At 44.2% G+C, this 18,352-nt stretch overlaps 1 protein-coding gene across 7 annotated transcripts in view; it reads left to right on the forward strand.

The window, feature by feature from the left end:
- The first annotated feature begins 9,230 nt into the window (after positions 1-9,230).
- col7a1l (collagen type VII alpha 1-like) overlaps positions 9,231-18,352 on the forward strand; it is a 44,295-nt gene continuing 35,173 nt past the window's right edge. For 4 of the 7 annotated variants that reach the window (XM_078100312.1, XM_078100314.1, XM_078100315.1 and 1 more), the window contains exons 1-3: positions 10,676-10,974; positions 14,493-14,674; positions 17,959-18,212. In XM_078100312.1, the coding sequence (XP_077956438.1) occupies positions 14,519-14,674; positions 17,959-18,212 (410 nt within the window). In that variant the 5' untranslated portion in view covers positions 10,676-10,974; positions 14,493-14,518. Of the gene's footprint in view, positions 9,370-10,675; positions 10,975-14,492; positions 14,675-17,958; positions 18,213-18,352 lie in introns of those variants that run through there. The other 3 variants (XM_078100313.1, XM_078100318.1, XM_078100317.1) reach the window with 3 other exon arrangements.

Below are 18,352 nucleotides of genomic sequence, written 5' to 3' on the forward strand. Positions count from 1 at the left end.
CTGTTTTTGTCAGATTGTGTGTGTGTGTGTGGTGTGTGTTGCACATACAGGCAAACTTGTGCACCTGCGTGTGTCTTTTAAATTTTGAACTGTTTTCATTTTTCATTCATTGTAATTTGAAATTGTCTGAAATGTCTGTCACAGATGTATGCATTGCTTATTCACATGGTGCCGCAGACGGTGTGCTTGTAGTGTGCATGTGAATTAGCACATATAGTGTGCATGTGTACGCAGGGATTCTGCACACACACACACACACACACAAAACACACCTGGCCATCCATCAATGTCTGTCCTCCTCACAGGCAGCAGATGTTGCAACCCCGTCATAATTCTTTTGGAGTTTGAGAGCCGACAGTGTCTGTAGGGCTCCTGGGGTCTAACCTACTTTCACTGCAGTGTGCACCGCGCCTTATCGTGGACTAACATGTTGTCTTCCTGTGCATTAACATAAGTGGATGCAGCTACGTGCACGATAAAGTTTGCGAAAGCCTTCAAGCCTAGCGAGACGAACGACATGAGGAACAGATGAGCAGATGAGTGACTGGGAATTTTGCCTCTTCGTGGATGTGCAGTTATATTTACTCTCTGAAGATCTGCACTCGCCGCCTTTGCTTTGGCTTCTATCTATCGTTCATGCATCTGTCTCTGTGTGTGTCTGCGGTGCTGGAGTACACGGCAGCAGCTAGTGGTTCACGAATGTTTAACTAGATAAAAGACAACATCTAGTAAATCGAATGTCTTTTTGCTTCTGACAGCGGTTGTGTGGCTTTAACTGTATTTCTTTCTCTCTCTCTCTCTCTGATCATAAACCACAATGGCATTCAACACGTTGTCCGCGGAGAAAGTTTAAATCATCATGCCGTGTGAACGTACAACACACCCCGCCGCCTACTGAACCACTCGCCTTCCCTCATTTTACAAGCCGTTGAGACATAAACGCGTCGGACACTTTCATCTTGACATAACTCCTCAAGACATAACACTTCACCAAAGAGAGAAGGAGCGCACATTCTGTGGGAGAAACAAAGGCCGGCTTCCTTCTACGCCTGCAGGAGGGAGTTGTTAAGGGAGAGATATGCAGAAGCACATTATCAGTTTTCACAAAACTGAAGTGCCTGATGTTTTAAATTAATTTTGCGTGACATTTGTAAAACTGGAGCCACTGGAGGAGAGACGATAATTAGTCTGTATTTCAATTTCTGAGAGGATGTTGCTCGAAATACAACAAATAGTGAGAAATAACGGCAATCTGGAACAATACTAAATCCTTTTGACTGATTATTTCATACTGCAGTAGTTATATTCCTGTGCAAATCAATAGAGGATGCAATTGATATTACATGATGCAGACATTTTTACCCTTTACGGTTTAACCTTCAATTTATGTCTTTCCTGTATGGCTCAGTGCTAAATTATACAATATGTAATTTTCTCCACCACAATGGCACTATGATAAACTGTTAACGTGCCCATTTCAGAGTAGTCTTTCAAAGATAATCTCCGGAAATGTTCCTAGTTTGCACTGTGAGAAATAGCCTGCTTTCAACAGCTAATGTATTCAGTCACGTTCCGCAGTCAGCTTGAGTTTAATACAACGATAATCCTGCATCGCCGGAGCTTCTTCCCCGCTCCGTGTTACTGTGCTAACGCAGGACGAAACCGGCTGAACCCGCTGTCATGCTGAGGTAGAACAACCTAAAAGAAAACACAATTTGACAACGGTGGATCCAAACAGTGTGTGCTGTGCTCACGGGTACTCTGTCTGAACACAGGACAGAGGACAGACATAGACTTACTTTGTCCAATTTCATAAGATTGCTTCACTCAATCAAGCCGAGACGAGACGAGAGAAGGAGGTTAACGACCAGGAAAAACAGCCCGTGAAAGTGAAACAATAAGTCACAGGTGCTGCGGGAAACGTGGGGACAATTGGCCCACGTGGAGGCCACATCGTGGAGGACGAGGGCAGGGGACGTGCCTGCTCATTTAAAGCTCTAACGGGTGTTTTGCGTTCATGCTGAATCTGCCGTTTTGAGTGCTGGACATTTGCTGAATGGGTGACGAAGCGTAGCGCTGACCTTTATGTCCTGGACTCAAAGTGCTGGACAGCCAGTAAGGGCGGTTGTGGTATCCGATTACTCCACAGTCACTTGCATTAGAATACTTGTTCATTCATCAGTTATAACAAATAAGAAGATATTACACATCGTGTACTATGCTTTCTTTTTTTGCTATGCTTTCATATAAATAAGGGATGTGAATACTTTCAGCTCTCAGCTCATGTACACACTCACACACACACACACAACAGCCAGTATTCACGGCGTAGCAAACCCTATAAAAGAGTAATAATCAGGTTGTACATGCGCCCTTTCATAACCAACCAAAGCAGCACTTTCTTGAGGACTAGACATGAAGCGTTTGTCTTTCCTTCCCAAGTGCTGCCTTTCGGTTCCTTTCATCCACCATAAACAGAATTATGCCTCACCCCGAGGGTAAGAGCTGCCGATTGGAAGCTGTTACCGAAGGCAAAGGCTCGGCTTATTTAGGCGGAAACACTTCACAGATTCATCTCTGCAACCTTTCTCCCTCCGTGCTCGTGTAGAGGATGTCGTAATAGGTCAGACTGGCGATATAATGAAAGCTTAAATAAGAGGCACACTCACAGCGCACACCTCTGCATTATCTCTGCTGCATGATGCGGCGCCACCCCAAGTAACTATGGCAACGGCACACTGCAATGCACCTCCCTATACTCGTACGTGTCGGCGTGTGTGTGTGAGTGTGTGTGTGTGTGTGTGTGTGACTCCTCACTGTGTTCCCTGCAGATAGATTAATTCCCTGCCAGATTCATTCCCCGTCAACTTGCCGAAACAAAAAGTTTCTGTTTTAATTAGTTTGGTGCAGTGTCTCGCTTCATCCATCTATCTGTATGGTCTCTCTCTCTCTCTCTCTCTCTCTTTGACTGACTCCCTCGCTCCTCCTTCACTCTTCCTCTTGCTCTCCAGTGTAATTAAACACACTCTGCATAGATAATAGAACCGTCATAGTGTGTAATTGCAATAATCAATACACGGTGCATACTAAGGAACTCGCCATTCATCAATACACTCAGAGGAGCCAACAAATGCTTGGCCCTCGTTCACTTACCGGCTATTTATGCAGTAATTGGTCATGCTGTGTTTGCCTTGGTACAGCATGGTGGGACATTTCAATAAAGCAGCCTCAGTAACTAACAGAGCAGACTTTCACATATTACCAAGAGACCAACTTCACAGTATTTAAGGATGACACAAATCTTTTCAGGGCTGTTTGTCCGTCAAGGATAGGAACGTCAAGCTTAGCAAAGAGACAAAGTCCGACTGGATTTAACAATGAATTCAATCAGAGATTCACTACATCAAATACAAACCTTGCAGCAAACTAAGTTGCACAATTTGACAACAGAGGATTTGTTTGGCTGCAAGCCACTTTGCATACATTAGAAGTGACAAATAATGTCCAAAAGGTAAGAAGACTTAACTTGACAGAGCTAAATGAGAAACAGATATATTCATGTATCTTTTTAACATTTGGCTGCTCCCCACCCCCCCCCCCCCCCCCCTCCCTCAGGCTGTTCAGCAGTGGTGGGGGGAGCTCTCAGTAGGTGAAGGTGGCGAACATGCACAGACAAATACCCTTACTGCAACAAGACTGCCCCCCCCCCCCCCCCCCCCCCCCCCCAGGGGGTAACCTCACCTGGACACTGGAAGCCAGGGTACGGCAGCCTTAGGGCCCCCCGAGCACCAGCTCGGCTCAGAAGGGGAAGGAAAAGGAGATTGAGTGTGTTGTGGGATTTACAGGCAGGTAGAATTTCACTGTATGCGCATGAAAAAAATCTGTGTCTGTTTGAATGTGTCCACTTTTGGATCTGACCTTGCATTTGTAACCTTTGAGCTCACTTAACTTAATGGTCAATGACATCCGGCTTCATAAACCTCCACGTCGCCGTCTCACTGCCCTGTCGTGTTTCTGACTCTCTTACCTTTTTTTCCCCCCATCTCCATTGTGTTCCTCTCATCCTGCTGCGCGTCGCGTCGTCTCCATCTCCTCCTGCCTCCCACTCTTCCACCTCCCGTGAGGAGCGCTCAACCACACAGTGATAGCAAGAAAAGCTGCACCGTTCCGCAGACACACCATGTGTTAGCAATAAACATAATTCATTCTTTCTTATTGTGCACCCCGTTCCCCCCCTGTGCATGATCCTATTAGGGTTCGTATTTCATGCTGTCATTCAGAAATCATTTCTTTTTAGCTATTTTCCTCAGACCCACTCAAGTTGTTACTCTAGCTTCTTTATGCTATTCTCATTACCATCTCCTCCTCTTCTGTCATTGTATCTTCCAGCTTTTACTGCCTATTCCCAGCTTTTCCCAGCTCATTTACCAAAAGTTGTTGCCTCGTTACGCCCACAGTCTACTTCCCATGATGTCGAGTGATGCACGGAATATTTTCTCTTCACAGGAAGGGCCTCTGACTATGCAACAAATTGCTATGCACATAAATTGTGTCATGCATATTAAATGAGACCAAAGAGGGAAATTTTCAAAGGGGGCAGAAGCGTCAAAATAGACAGCAGAAGGCGGAGAGAGGTGGATTGTGAGGACAAAGGTCATGTGACGGTTGTGAAGACCCCCAGGGGTCCCCCTTTGAAATCCTTCCGTCCACCATATGCTCAAGCTCTATTACATTTGTGATCTAATCGCTCCTGGACAGCCGGAGTTTGTGGAGGTCCGTCAGCAGGGTTTGATGCAGTCGATGGATCCGACAGAGCTTTAGTTTGTCTTTATCTATTTTGTGTTTCTATAAAATCTGAACATTCTAAAGGGTAACCCTTGTGCAGTTAATGAAAACACACGGCAGGTCGTAGATAATGTTCGGAATCGTGCTACCAACTTTTTGTCTGTGTTGTTTAACCACATTCACCTCTCCGGATGTCCGTTGGCTGCCACGTTTATATGCAAAACAATTACTTACCCCAATTTATTATGTGAACACTCTTTGTATAATGCATATGTAGCTGCTACTTTTATAGCCACCATCTCAACACACACACACACACACACAGACAATGCGCCCCAGGCCATTTTCCATTCCAATGAGCTCCAATGACCTGATCTCAACAGACATACAGCAGACTTGTCTCTGCTTGTGTGTGTGTGTGTGTGTGTGTGTGTGTGTGTGTGTGTGTGTGTGTTTGCATCATCTCTCGGCCGTGGCTAACATGTAATGTTGTCAAACACAAGAAGACACATTCCACAAAGTCGAGAGCCAGGCTGATGGACGGAGTGCATACCTAATGCAGCATGCACAGTACCCACATATCAACTTGTATCCTGATTATCCATCGCTGAAAAAAACCCACACTTTTCCTGTTGTGACTGCCGGTAACAACCGAAGAGGCTACGAGTTACAAAACAAATTGGGAGCATATCTGTTGCCTTGAGTAGCTAACAGCCTGTACAGTGCAAACAATGGTAACAGTGAAAAGGAGAGTGTTTACCTCTGGGGGGGGCAGGGAGGGCATTACACCTCGGCAACGACAACGTGGGTCAGGGCGGCGATTTCAGTGATGACCGAAGTACGATCAACGGCCACGTAGACGTTACTCCATTATTTGTTTTCTGCTACATTAATGCTCTAAAATTGGACTTTGTACCTTTACAAATGATTTTCTTCAGTAGGAACCAATGGGTTCATGGTCTCTTTTATGGGATTCGTTGTTAGTAACATTCAGGGAAAGTTACATTTTGGGCTACTGTCATCTTAAAATGTCCATATCTAATGGGGCTATGCTGCATACCTGAGTACACTGCTACTGTCCTTCACAGTCCTACTCCGCAAACTCCGTTAAACTCTGTTCTGCTCTGCTCACCAAAGCTGGATTAGGTTTAGCAGAGCAGAAAAAAACAAACAAATCAAAGTCTTGCAGCAAACTCCTTCAAGAAGATCACCTTTATAACTAAACCGTCTTTGATTTCAATGAACATCAGGTGTTTTTCCAAGGGATCATTATATACATTCAACCTCTGCATTACTAATACACAGAACTAAATCTGGATGCTTAACTCTGTTTATCGGCGTCAACATAAATGCAAAACTCAGACACAGTGTTCAACAATTACCACAAAAAGGTTTTCTGTCTCCTTCTGCCTGATGTGTTGCACCGAGGTTGTTAAGCATTCACCTCGACACATTTTCAATTCTGTCTACAGATGTACCCTCATGGAGTTTTGTCCAAATGCGTTAACCAAAGGGTATTATTTCACAAAAAGCACCTGCATTCGGCTCAGTATTCCGTGGAGTAAGTCGAGTGCAGCAAGCAGCCGCCCTGAATGATGTATCGTGTAAAATAAATTTATGAAGTAAATTCTCCCTCGGGGCAAAGTGTCATCGCGTACGCACACTTCAAAATCTCTTTAGACACTGCTTCAACAAGTTGATTCAAATCCCTTCCGAGTATTGTACACAGACACAGAGGGGTATTTGGAATCTGGGCATGACCTCATGCAACTCGATTCTGGAAGATTCCTCCTCCGCTGCGAGCTGAGAAGGTGATGGCAACATTTCCTGAGTGACAGACACACAGCCGTGCAAGCGGAAACATATCTCCGGTTTTGATGAATTCCAAAAACTTGCTCAGTCCCACATCTCCTCTTTTGACCTCATTCCCTCGTCTCCCTCCGTTCGTGTCTCTGCCGTCTCCGGGAGGTTCAAAAGGCAATTGTGGACAGCTGCTGCCCTTTGACCTTCAGTGGTTGCCTAGTTCCTAACAATCCCTCGTGCATGTGAAGCGTCTCTCCGGGCCAGACACACACTCCTCAGCCCTGAGATAGATAGGGTTGTGTTTGTTATCCCTCCGAGCTGCTCATGACGTGCATAAACAGTTGCTACATAATCTTTAGCATTTCATTTCCCGATGATGTTTTAAACAAGGTATGCGGTTGCAATTACCATCATTGCAGTCATCAGTCAAATATTTATAGTCTAGACATTATGTCTTAATAGCATACAATATGTACAATTTGGTGTTATGCACAGACTATAGTTTTAAATTTGGAAAAATATTAACAAAAGCTTTTATCTCATTTGCGGATGCAAAATCTTTGTTTGTACGAGATCATTGACTCCTATTTCTACACGTGCATCCGCAGCTTTCTCCTTGCGTTGAGTGGATTTACTGTGAAGTGAAGGGAGCTGGTTTTGTTCATTATTTGGACGTCCTTTTGTGGGCTTCAGAGTGGTAATTGGACACACGCTCATGACTAATTCTTCCAGCCCGGCCTTCTGCCGCATCTCCATTCTCTTGCTGTGGTGCAGCTTGTCCCAACAAACCAGCCCCTCGCGCTGAAACCGCTGTTTTCTACCGTTGCCATGACAGCTGGCGTCTCAGCCGGAGACGGGAAGTCGCGTGGTTTATGAAACGAATTTACCGTGACAAAAACTGTCAGCGTGAGGCGAGCTCAGAGTCTGTACACAAGGAGGGCTGGGAGGTGTGTTTGTGTACTTCGGTTTGCGTCCGTCATGTGCACCCCTCGGCTCATCCTGTTCCTGTACTGCGTGTGTGTGTCCGTGTGTGTTTGCGTGCATGTGATTTTATGTTTGTACTGCTAGTAGGTTCGGCACAGGGCTTTTTGTATTTGGCAGCGGTGGGCACTCTGCCCAGCTCGTATGGTTTATGGATGAGAATCACAGTTACGTTCGCCTCCGGCCAGAGACAGACTGCCCCCGTCTTCCCGCTGTGAAACTCCAACAAAGGTATCAACACTGACGGCATTAAACAGAGACCGATGAGAGCGATCAAACGGGTCCGACACACATCTCATGCTGTCAGTCTACCAATAGTTGTAATAGCGCCACGCAAAAAAGGAGGCAGCAGAGCAAATGAAATGCCAGCAGGATAAATCTAGCAACCAGGTCTGATTTCACGCTACAGCAGCAGGCGACATGTCTCGATTCTGAAAGTTTAATTATAAAACGTACCAAAGTGCAGGTGGTCAAAGTTCAGATTGGAGTTACAAATACATTCCAGACAAAAACACTCTACCGTTTCCGTTTTTTAGCTCGAGTTCATGATCTTACTGTAATATACCCACCGATTATGGGGAATGCTGTATAAAGAAATAATCAATTCTCAATTTTAAACTGAAAGCCTCAACTTTACATAATTAAAGTGCCATGTGAGAAATCGCACAATTAACAGAGTGGCTTACAACCAGCGGCTAAAGTAATGTTTGATTTTCATAACCTCTGTAATGGAATCAGTGGAGCAAAAAAAGGAGGAGAAATGAAGATTTCAGAAAGGCATTAAATCTGTATTTCATTAAATTAGAAGTAGAAGCTCCTTGAAGAGCTGCCACGAGGCATGAATGGTGAATGACCCCGGCTTCTCCAAACAGAATATTAATACGTTATTATACTCACTTGTACCTCCATTTCGTACATCACCAGTGGCCTCAGCAGTAACACAGTAGTTATGGAATTGATATGGCTTTTTTCTTTTCCACGGAACTGTCACAAAAAAAGATGTCAGCCTCTTTTCCAGCTGCATTTTGAAAGTAAGATTTCCCCCAATTAACTAGGACCAAACACACACAAATATTGACACATACATTCTCCCTCTCAGCCACAGGAACCCACCTCGTGCATCCTTCCTTCTCAACCCCTGATGGGTTCGCTAATTCACTGTGCTTTTGTTGCTTTGTTTTAATCCTCCCTCGTCTTCTTTCTCTTGACTCCCAACGCACATCGATTGTGCTGTGCTTAGCCTACAGCATGAATTTAATCAAACCTCACTTTTGTGCTGGCACCCGACTAGGGGGGATTAAGGGCGCGTTTGGAGAAGGAGAGCAATTAGCTGAGTCAAGGCTTGTTAATATTTCCCGTCTGAATACCCCCAACACGTCCAAAACACCTTTTTATCTCTAATCACACCTGCTGCTGGAAGACAGTCAGGCTTTTTCACCCGTGATGTTACTGAGTGAGGGTGGCGAATGTTTACAGCGTATGATTTTGATCTGGTAAAGACGCCTCTGCAGCTATGCTGCAACCAGTATCCACACTGTTGACTTATGACCACACCGAGCCTCAGTGACACTACTGTACTACACAGAGGGAGATATGCAGGGAGAGACACTCACCTTTGACCTTCTAGCGAGAGTGGTCCTGATTGATGCCCCCTCCTGAACTTCCACAGAACATGTGCTGAGGGTCAGCGGCGGGGCAGCGGCCCAACTCAGACGACCCTGAGGCCAAACCAGGATATGCCACCACACTTTCTACGATTTTACCCCCAAAGAAGTCAGAGCGAACATTAGGAAAAGACACGTGAGTCAGTGGTGTTGTTTTCAAAACATGTACTGTTTTTCTAGGAATTGAAATACTTTCACTATGTGTGACATGTGGGAGGTATTCTGCTATGCCTCGTCAGGGGGAGGAGGGATTTCTGGTCCATTTATAGCAGATGTATTTGAGGCAAGGCTAGAAGTTCAAGCTTTGCTTCTGGGTTAATTGTTGCAGTTTATTAGGTCTGTGTGTTCTGTATATTAAAATGTGCTTGTGCTTTCTTGATATTTTTTACACACGTTAGACATTAGACAAGTAATTATCTATGAAGAATGGAGGTGAAGACTTTTTTCACTGTCATTCTGTATCCACGCGAGAAGTAGATAACATAATACGTATAACAATATCATCATTTTTTCAATTTATAGGTGTAGATATGTGAGCGTATGTTTACATCTTAAATCTGTATCTCAACCAGAATCCACTGTTGTCCCCATCTAAGGCTGTGTGTGTGTGTGTGTGTGTATGTGTGTGTGTGTGTTGAGTTATGGCTCGTCGAGACTGACAGCTGGCTAAACCCAATTAAACTAGCCACCACATTCCTGGAGTCCACCATTGAAGGTGACCCGTTGCCCCTCGACACACACACTTGTAAAACATGACAGATTTATAAACCCTGCTTCTCCTTTCTGTTGTTGCTCTACAAGCTGTTTTGATTGGGTTTATTTGTGAGTATATGTACCTTTATTATAGAGGTATGTGAGGAATACAAGACCTCCAACAAGATGTTCCCTGTGTTTGGTGCTCTTATGATCTTTCCCATTTAATGTCAGAGAAATACATAATCTCTTGTGTGGATAAATGTAATATTGTGTTTGGGCAGAGCATGGATGCAGTTTACATCCAAGTTTTTAAAACTAAATTAAGTATGTATTGCTAAATGTTAAACAGTCAGATGAAACAGGCAGTAAAACGTTGGTAAGGTGTCGGATCTTGATTAATATTTCTTGCAGAGGTCTTTCAAGGATTATTCTCTGCTAGTATGTGTGTAGCCAAGTGATTTTGTGGGAGGATTTTCATATTCTTTACCCAAGGAAAACTCAACTTACTGCATGATTGTAGGTAATCACAGACTTAAAAGTGCTTTCTATCTTACCCTGAGGTGAAAGCTTAGCGGCCTGTGTCTGTGCCTCCATTCACTAAACACATGTACTTTAGAGCAATAGTGGGTCAAAGCTCATCGGTAACCCCCCCACGTCTCTCTCTCTATTTGTCTCTGCCTCAGTCTCTCTCTCTCTCTCTGAGCCCACAGGTAACAGCTGTAGCCGCCCCTCTTCTCTAACTTTTCTGTGCTACAACAGATCCTGGGAAAGCAAGTCTCTATCATTCATCCCCTCTTACACACACTCAGACACACCCACCTCCTCCTTCACGCAGACACACAGTTATGCACCATCATTCTCACGTAAAATTCAGTCGATAATCTCCGAAAACACCGTCGCAGGATTATCAATCACAGATCATTTTTTTCCCCCTGACTTGGATGAACTTTTTTGGTGTATTTTTGGAGGATATTTCTCCCCCGCCCCCCTTTGCCAAGAGGTCGCCTGGATTGGGGAGATAACAATGATTCATTTAGCAGCACTGGTAAGTGAGATCGCGTGGGCCAGTTTTGGGCCGAAGTCAAAGCCCATAACTTTAACTGCACTTTAATATATATGGTGCTTTGCTGAGAGTCTTGAATTCCTAACTGTGCAAATGCCCTTTCTAAAGTGTCTTTCCCTTTCTAAAGGACTTTACTGATGCTCCTTAGACATCACCACTGTCTGATATCAGTGTTGGTCATTTGCCCATTTTCTTGCTGCCTGAATTACCTTCAAGTGATAAGTTACAGCACTTGGCTCAGATGTGTTTTTGGCACACGTGCACTCTGCTTCTCTGCAGACATTAAGCAACTATGTTACTCCTCCAAACAGCAATGGGGCATAAAAAGGAGATATTATTCATTTTACCCTCATGTCAGCTCTATAGTGTCGAGAAAATGCCAGGATGTTTGTAAGAGCGTCGTCAGGAGATGAAACTATGTAGAGTGAGCTGTGGATTCTTACTTCCCATGCTTAGACTTGCCTGTTTTGGCTGAGCAAAGGGACATAAAGACAGTATGCCATGTGTGTGTGTGTGTGTGTGTGTGATCTGAATTTCACTGCTGCAAAGTCATCGGCTATCATACATTGTGGTCCTGAGCTGTGCGTGCGTGCACCTTTTCACTGTTAGCACTTTCCCACCTACGGGGGATAATCCATCCTGTGAAGTGGTGAGGTGGAAAATGTCATTATGTAGAAATAGCTGACGTGGAGTTAGACTTGCAGGGTGAGCGAGTGCGTGAGAGAAAATGAGATCGGGAACAGAGAGCGAGTATCAGGGCCAGGGACAGGAAACTTCATTTTGCAACATCATTTAATGCTCTCGGGGGAAGTGATAAACTGCAGGTCTCGGACTCACAATACTCTGGACAAAGTGCTAGTGATCCCAGCGTGGTGTGAGTGATGGAGGCTGTGCTGGGCGACATTTGTTTTGATGTGGGATCATTGCAAGCACAATGTCTGACTATATATTGGGCTTGTGACTACAAACGAGGACATACTGAGGGGAGTCTGGAACGGGATAAGGTTTGCAGCATCACTATATGAAAAGCATTATGGTCGTTCTGTCAAGTCTCATTATTCTCAGTCCGTCTATCTGCTTACAGCTAACTGGTAAATGTTCACATGCCAACAAGCTCAACTAAGACAGTAAGCATGTTAAACACTATATCTGCAAAATGTCAACATCCATACTGACATTAGCATTTACCCCAAAACGTGATTTAACTCCAGTGAATCTTTTCACAATCATTGGGATGAAGTCATTTATCTGATGTATTTTTGCACGTTGCTGAACATCAGGACCCGCTGATCTGCCTCAAGAAACCTCTGCCGCCTTCGGCCTACGATGACATGAAAGGAGAAAGCTTTCGCTAAATAATCTCATCGCATTTAAGCCTTTTTCCCGCTGCTTTGATGAACGCCATGCAAACCTATTTAAAACTCCCGCTGTAGGACGGCCGTGAGAATGTGTGCACCTCTGCACTCGCCGTCATTCACCGGAACACACGTTCATCCTCTCTCTGCACGTGTCCTCTCTGCGGTTCACTAATAAGAAGATACATGCTGAGGCAGATCTTAGATCAGCAGTGGTATGTGAGAGGGGGGGTAGTTTTGTGGCTGTGATGCATTCGAGTTTGAGCCCGGCCAGCTATCACTTGCATCTGCAGAGGTAGTAAACCAGTCACCCTTAAGCCATTCGGGTTTTGTCAGACTCGGAACAGGTGGTCAAATTGCACCGAGGAGCTTTATGGAATTTCAATTGTTTCACATTTATCTGATTTATTTTTTAGTGCTTTATCATGTTCATTCATGGTTAAAACATGCTCTAATGAGGAAACATTTGAAGTGATGTGCTATGTGTGTGTGATGTGTTGGCTTGATCGTGTGAATATTTTCATCTCGTCTTTAGTGAAGGCACATTTCTCTTTGATATTATTCGTTTGTTTCTAAATTCGCTAAACGGAATGCCCATAAAGCACAGACACGGAGCCACACATGCACACTCGTGTGGGAGGCCGCTAATGCAAACCACACCAGCTCAAAATATTTCTGAGATCACCGTTAATGCGTTGAACGTGTTGCTCTACAATGGAGGTTCATTTCAAATGGGAAAATCCGTTACTGCTGCATAATTCCTTCAACGGGGCGTTTTGAACGTTGGATTTACTCTACTTAGTATTACACTACTATTGATTACCCTCATTTAACAGCATCTTTTTCTAATGATACATTTCTGTGGTACCTCAGCAGTCATCTAACACTCAATACATTCTAAATGTAAGGTGGTCTATCGAGCAGCACGCGGGAGCATTAGGCCGGCGTTATTGCTGTGTACCTCGCTTCTTGCTTTTAAATCTCACCTTCCAAGATGCACGTATGGTATGAAGGAGTGGCCACGTTTCGATGGGACTGCATCCATTCCGTGCCAAAAAAAACAAGGGCTAACATCATTCATGCACACCTGACGTCCCCTCTGTCTGTCAAGAAAGAAAAGAGAGGAGTTTTTGTCTGTATTCCGGAGTGCTACTGGACCTCCACTCTTTTTGGCGACAGCAGATTGCTGTGAAGAACAACTGTGCTTTCGCCGACCCATCCGTCTAAATGTACCCTTGTCATTTCTTTGAAATGCTGCCAAAGACCATCCCCATTCATCCCACGTGTAAAAAGTAAAATGCTAACACCTCACACACTACATAGAGAAGAATAACGCTGCTACCTTGCAGACAAGGTTCGCTTTTACCACAAAGTCACTCTGCTGTCACACAAAACATAGCAGAGGGGCGGATGGGAACTAATTAGACACACTGCACATCATCCAGAGGTTTGGCTGACCAGCACAAATAGGTTTTGCAGATGTAGACTCACACAAGAGCTCCCTCGAACCCGCTGCACCGCTTGAACTTACTGATGCGGGCTGTGGCCGTTTAAAACAGTCCTAACCTATTATTGGCGTAATGACTTCGACGTGCATGTGTGTTTATAATGGTTAAACTCCTAAATAACTGGTTTTAGCACTTGGGTTGAGAACAGTTTAAATGCCTTTTTAGAGGCGTTTTCATGGCGTCACTGGAATCTGCCGTAAAACTGTTTGAAGGGAATGTACACATAATTATGGGAGCGGCTGCAACATTTTGCTAACCTGATGTTTATTTGCCTAAATGCTCACAATCATAATTATTTAAAAAGAATATAATTGTATTTAAGCTTTAATAGTGTGGTTAATTCCAAAGAATTGCAAATGATCAGTTGCACATGACCATGTTTTGTGAAAAAGGTTTTATTGACCTGAAGTGTAAAGTGTTATTTGTTATCAGCATGTCTGAATGTCAAAACAAAGTATTAAGACTTGCCTCCGTGTACATTTATTTTAGCAGTGTTACTGGTGGTATTAAAGAAAGACTTTATAACTTTTCCAAAAATACCCAAGTCCTTTGCAAATTAAAAATGTCAGATTACATGTTATCTTCTTGCGCCTCCAACGAATGTTTTCCCACTCTCTATTCATCCGTGTGCTTTCAGATAACAACGCCAAAGAGCTGGAGTCGATGATTGTGGAGTGGAATTTAAAGAAGGGAATTTGCCAAGAGAAGAACAGGGAGGAGCTGGTGATCGAAGGAGGAAGAGCATGGGCCGCTCCTCTGTGTGGGTCTTTCTACTGTCCCTTTCTCTGTCTCATCAAAGCGTCACAGCACAAGCTGAAGGTAACGTAACAATCCTACAACCCAAAGGAGACGCTCAAAAGCCCAATTTCAGAGTTTCGCTATAAATGTTTCTCCTCTGTTTTATTTTCAAATGCTCGTAAAGCAACCAAGTCACACCGCTCTGCAGCACCATTGGCACGTCCAGTCGCTGCATTCGGAGTCAACACAAAAGGGTCTTATTGGCAGAGACGTGCACAGGCCTATAAATGATATGACTTGAATGCCCAGGCTGAAGGAAGGGCACATGCTCACTGAACGCGGTCCGAGCGAGTGCTCCGTCATTAAAGCCGCACACGTGGATCGACACACGAAAGGCCGGCACTACAGCAGCTACACTTTCTCTCCAGCCTGTTGAACATCTGCTCGCCTCATGTAGCCCGCAGTACAGAAATATCTGCCTGCCTGTCAAATCCATCTTCTAGATACAGAACTTTAGCCCCCCAGCTGCTGTTGGATGTTGGCAAAAGGTCAATCAGCCAATCGAAAGTTAGATTTCCACCACGTGGAATGTGGTCTGCAGAAAGTCATTGGGAAAGTTGTTGGGCAGAACTATGGAAGGATTTAAATAATCCAACGGCATATTTGAGGTTGCTGTTACCATTTAACTTTACCCATTGTTTATTATTGACAGTGTTAGTTCACATGATATCTTATATTGTCAAATCCCCCTGAGGGCCGAGTGTTTCTTATCATGCACACGCACACAGGCATGTAGTCGGTTTCAAATGAATGAGCCGATTGACGCCTCAAAGTAATATTTAGTAAGTAATTAGTCAGTAATAATAATCAATAATTAATTAAATGCCTGTGTGTAATGTAGGAAACATTGTGAACTCTTTATTGCTTTTTTTTACCTCCAACAAATTGAATGTCATGTTGTCATCAACACAACGGCAAATAAATGATTCTATAAGTCTTCTCTATATATGTGTAAATATACTGGACACTTAAAGTGACCTCACAAGATAATATGCAGTGTTTTAAAAACGGCACTACGCAGCACTATTAAGCTTTGTATCACCTTATAAAGTTGTGGTGATTGTCTAAGCAAACTGTTACTGTATTTAAACATTCAGCAGTCACAGAGCAACATTATCCGTCACCGTGGAATTATACTATAAGCCAATATTCAGTCTCCTCTGATCTTCGTTTTTAAATACAATTCTCCGATATGTGACGATGGGTTCTCTTTCGTGTGTCAACATACTTTTTATCCGGCTGGTTAATGGTTCTCTCCATAATCTCTAAACTACACAATGGACTGCATTGAATTAAAATGTGATGCACAGCACAATGAGGAGAGCAGTAGACTGACAGTCCAGCGCGGCGGGTACACGTCCCTGGAAACACGTCTTGGAGGAACGGTGCGTTTGTCACATTTCCTTTAGAGTGTCTGTCCTGCACACTGTAGCTTATCTGATCTTATTTCCTTCTTCTCTCAACTTCTTAGATTCACTTTTGCATCTATTTGTTTGGATAGAAAACTGAACCTGACGGCCCTTTGAGTTGTGCGCTCTGATGGTTTGCAGTAGTGCATATTTATCTCATGGGCATCCTCTTTCATGGTAGAATTGTCTGCAGCATTGTGCTGTATCCAGGGAGCTGCATCTGGGGCGTAAATCGATGGTCTAATAGGTGAACACAACCTTTGAGATAAAAAAATGGATAACCTTCAAGAAGACCGTTTCTAATCCCTCAGCACAGAGGTCTTTTCAAGCAAGATGGCGAGGTGGAGCAGGGACCCCCTATTCTACGGAGTTTGGTCCGCCATCTTTTATTTTTGAGCTTCACGCTCTGCAGACGTGAGCATAAACGCGATCTGATTGGCTGGTGCCTGCGCTGTCGTATTCGCATGAAAGGAGCAGTGAGTGAACCGGTGCCCAGTTTGAGAGCTGCTGAGGGAAGCTGAATGTGTGTGTTGCGGACTGACAGATAACGTCTTCTCCATCAATTTATCCGTTCGCTTTAATATGTTGGATTCATGTTAATGTGTATTTAAAGACCATTAATAAAAATCTGATTCTGAAGACATTTACATTTGTGGGAAAAAATTTGTTTAAAAAAATTGTCTTATTAACCAAAAATTTCGCGACCCCCCTGCAGTACCTTCGCGGACCCCCTGTTGAAGACCTCTGCCTTAGCATGTGATTTCTCCTTTATGTTTGCCACGTGGTTCTCACCTGCCTGTCCAGACAGACCAACCTCTGCAAAATGTATCTCGTTTTCCACCTCTGTCAGAGACCAGAGCCCAGTTACTTCTTCAAAGTCTCAACAATATTGAAAGGAAATAAATCCCAATACATGCAAATGCCACATATGTGTGCAACGATTGTTGGCAGCCAATTTTGGACGGAGAGGACAGACATGGTTGAATCCTGCATTGGTGATTCTAGATATATGAAAATAAAGCTCTCGTGTAGTCAGAGATAGTAGTCGAGCACCAGACAAAGCTCCAGAATGGTTCTGTGTTTCCTTGGTGTGTGGCACAGAGATGTATAGGTGTGTGAGGGAGAACATAATGTTAGGTCGCCATGGCCTGGAGACATATGTCCCCCCCCCCCAGTGAATCCTGGGATTGCAGCCAAAGGGCGTTATAATAGAGGCGGCAAAGCTCTGTAATGAAATAGAGGGCCGCAGAGAAGCTGAGTTATCACTTACAGAACAACCGGCGGTGCCTATCGCTTATTCACAAGCCTGATCAATGCTGTCGTCACTGTGGTTTATTGCATATGTAATGCCTGAATATTGATGCACAGTGCACTTGCACACACACTTGATTTCTGTGAAGAGCGTGTGTGTGTTTCCTAGTACAGTACATCCATGTGGGAATATGTGCAGGGTGTGTGCAGGCAATGCATTAGCATACCTTTTCTGTGCTTCTGGCTTTTTAACAACACATTAAAACGCATCTGAATCCTGCCAAACTCAGCAGATCTTGATGTTAAAAGCGTTTGTTTGCTCGAGCGAGGGGACTGACCCTGATTTCGGGTGTGTTTACCTTATTATTCTAAGCGCTCCTCTTCGCTGTACTAAAGTTTTATTGCTGGAGTGCTCAGAATATTGATAGTCTCTTTGGCTCACTTGTGTCCCATTAAACATTCATGGGGATTTGAGCGCTGCTCTGGCTGCATGACAGAAGCAAGTGAAAGGAAAAATCCTATCATGATGGAACAAGACTGCCATCTAGCGGTCAGCATAGGAATATTTGGTAATTACCAGCCTCGCCCTTTAACCCTAAAAAAGATTGACTTTGAGATATAACTAACTCACTTCTTTTATCTTAGATTGATCACAGTCATCATTGCCCTACACCTCCCTCCTTGGTGTTAGAGGAGTATCACATTCTTCTCCCCTCAGCATGCCGGACCGTGGGGCAGGCGGACATTGTCTTTCTGGTGGACGAGTCGTGGAGTGTGGGGAGGACCAGCTTCACCAGGGTCAAAGCCTTCGTCTCAACCATCGTCTCCTCGTTCCAAGATAATGTGATGGGCAATGAGGGGGTCCGCTTTGGAGTCACTGTCTTTGGCGACGTCCCAAGGTAAAACACAGGCACAACATACCAGTGAGTTGCAAAAGGTACAGACCTGTTCAGCCATCCGCCGTCACGTCCAACTCTTTAAACTGTACCACAAGAGACTGTTACAGCAGAAAAACGAACCATTTCCCAAACAAAACATT

The sequence above is a fragment of the Gasterosteus aculeatus genome, chromosome 4 (assembly GCF_964276395.1).
Source record: "Gasterosteus aculeatus chromosome 4, fGasAcu3.hap1.1, whole genome shotgun sequence".
In the NCBI taxonomy this organism is placed as follows: domain Eukaryota; kingdom Metazoa; phylum Chordata; class Actinopteri; order Perciformes; family Gasterosteidae; genus Gasterosteus; species Gasterosteus aculeatus.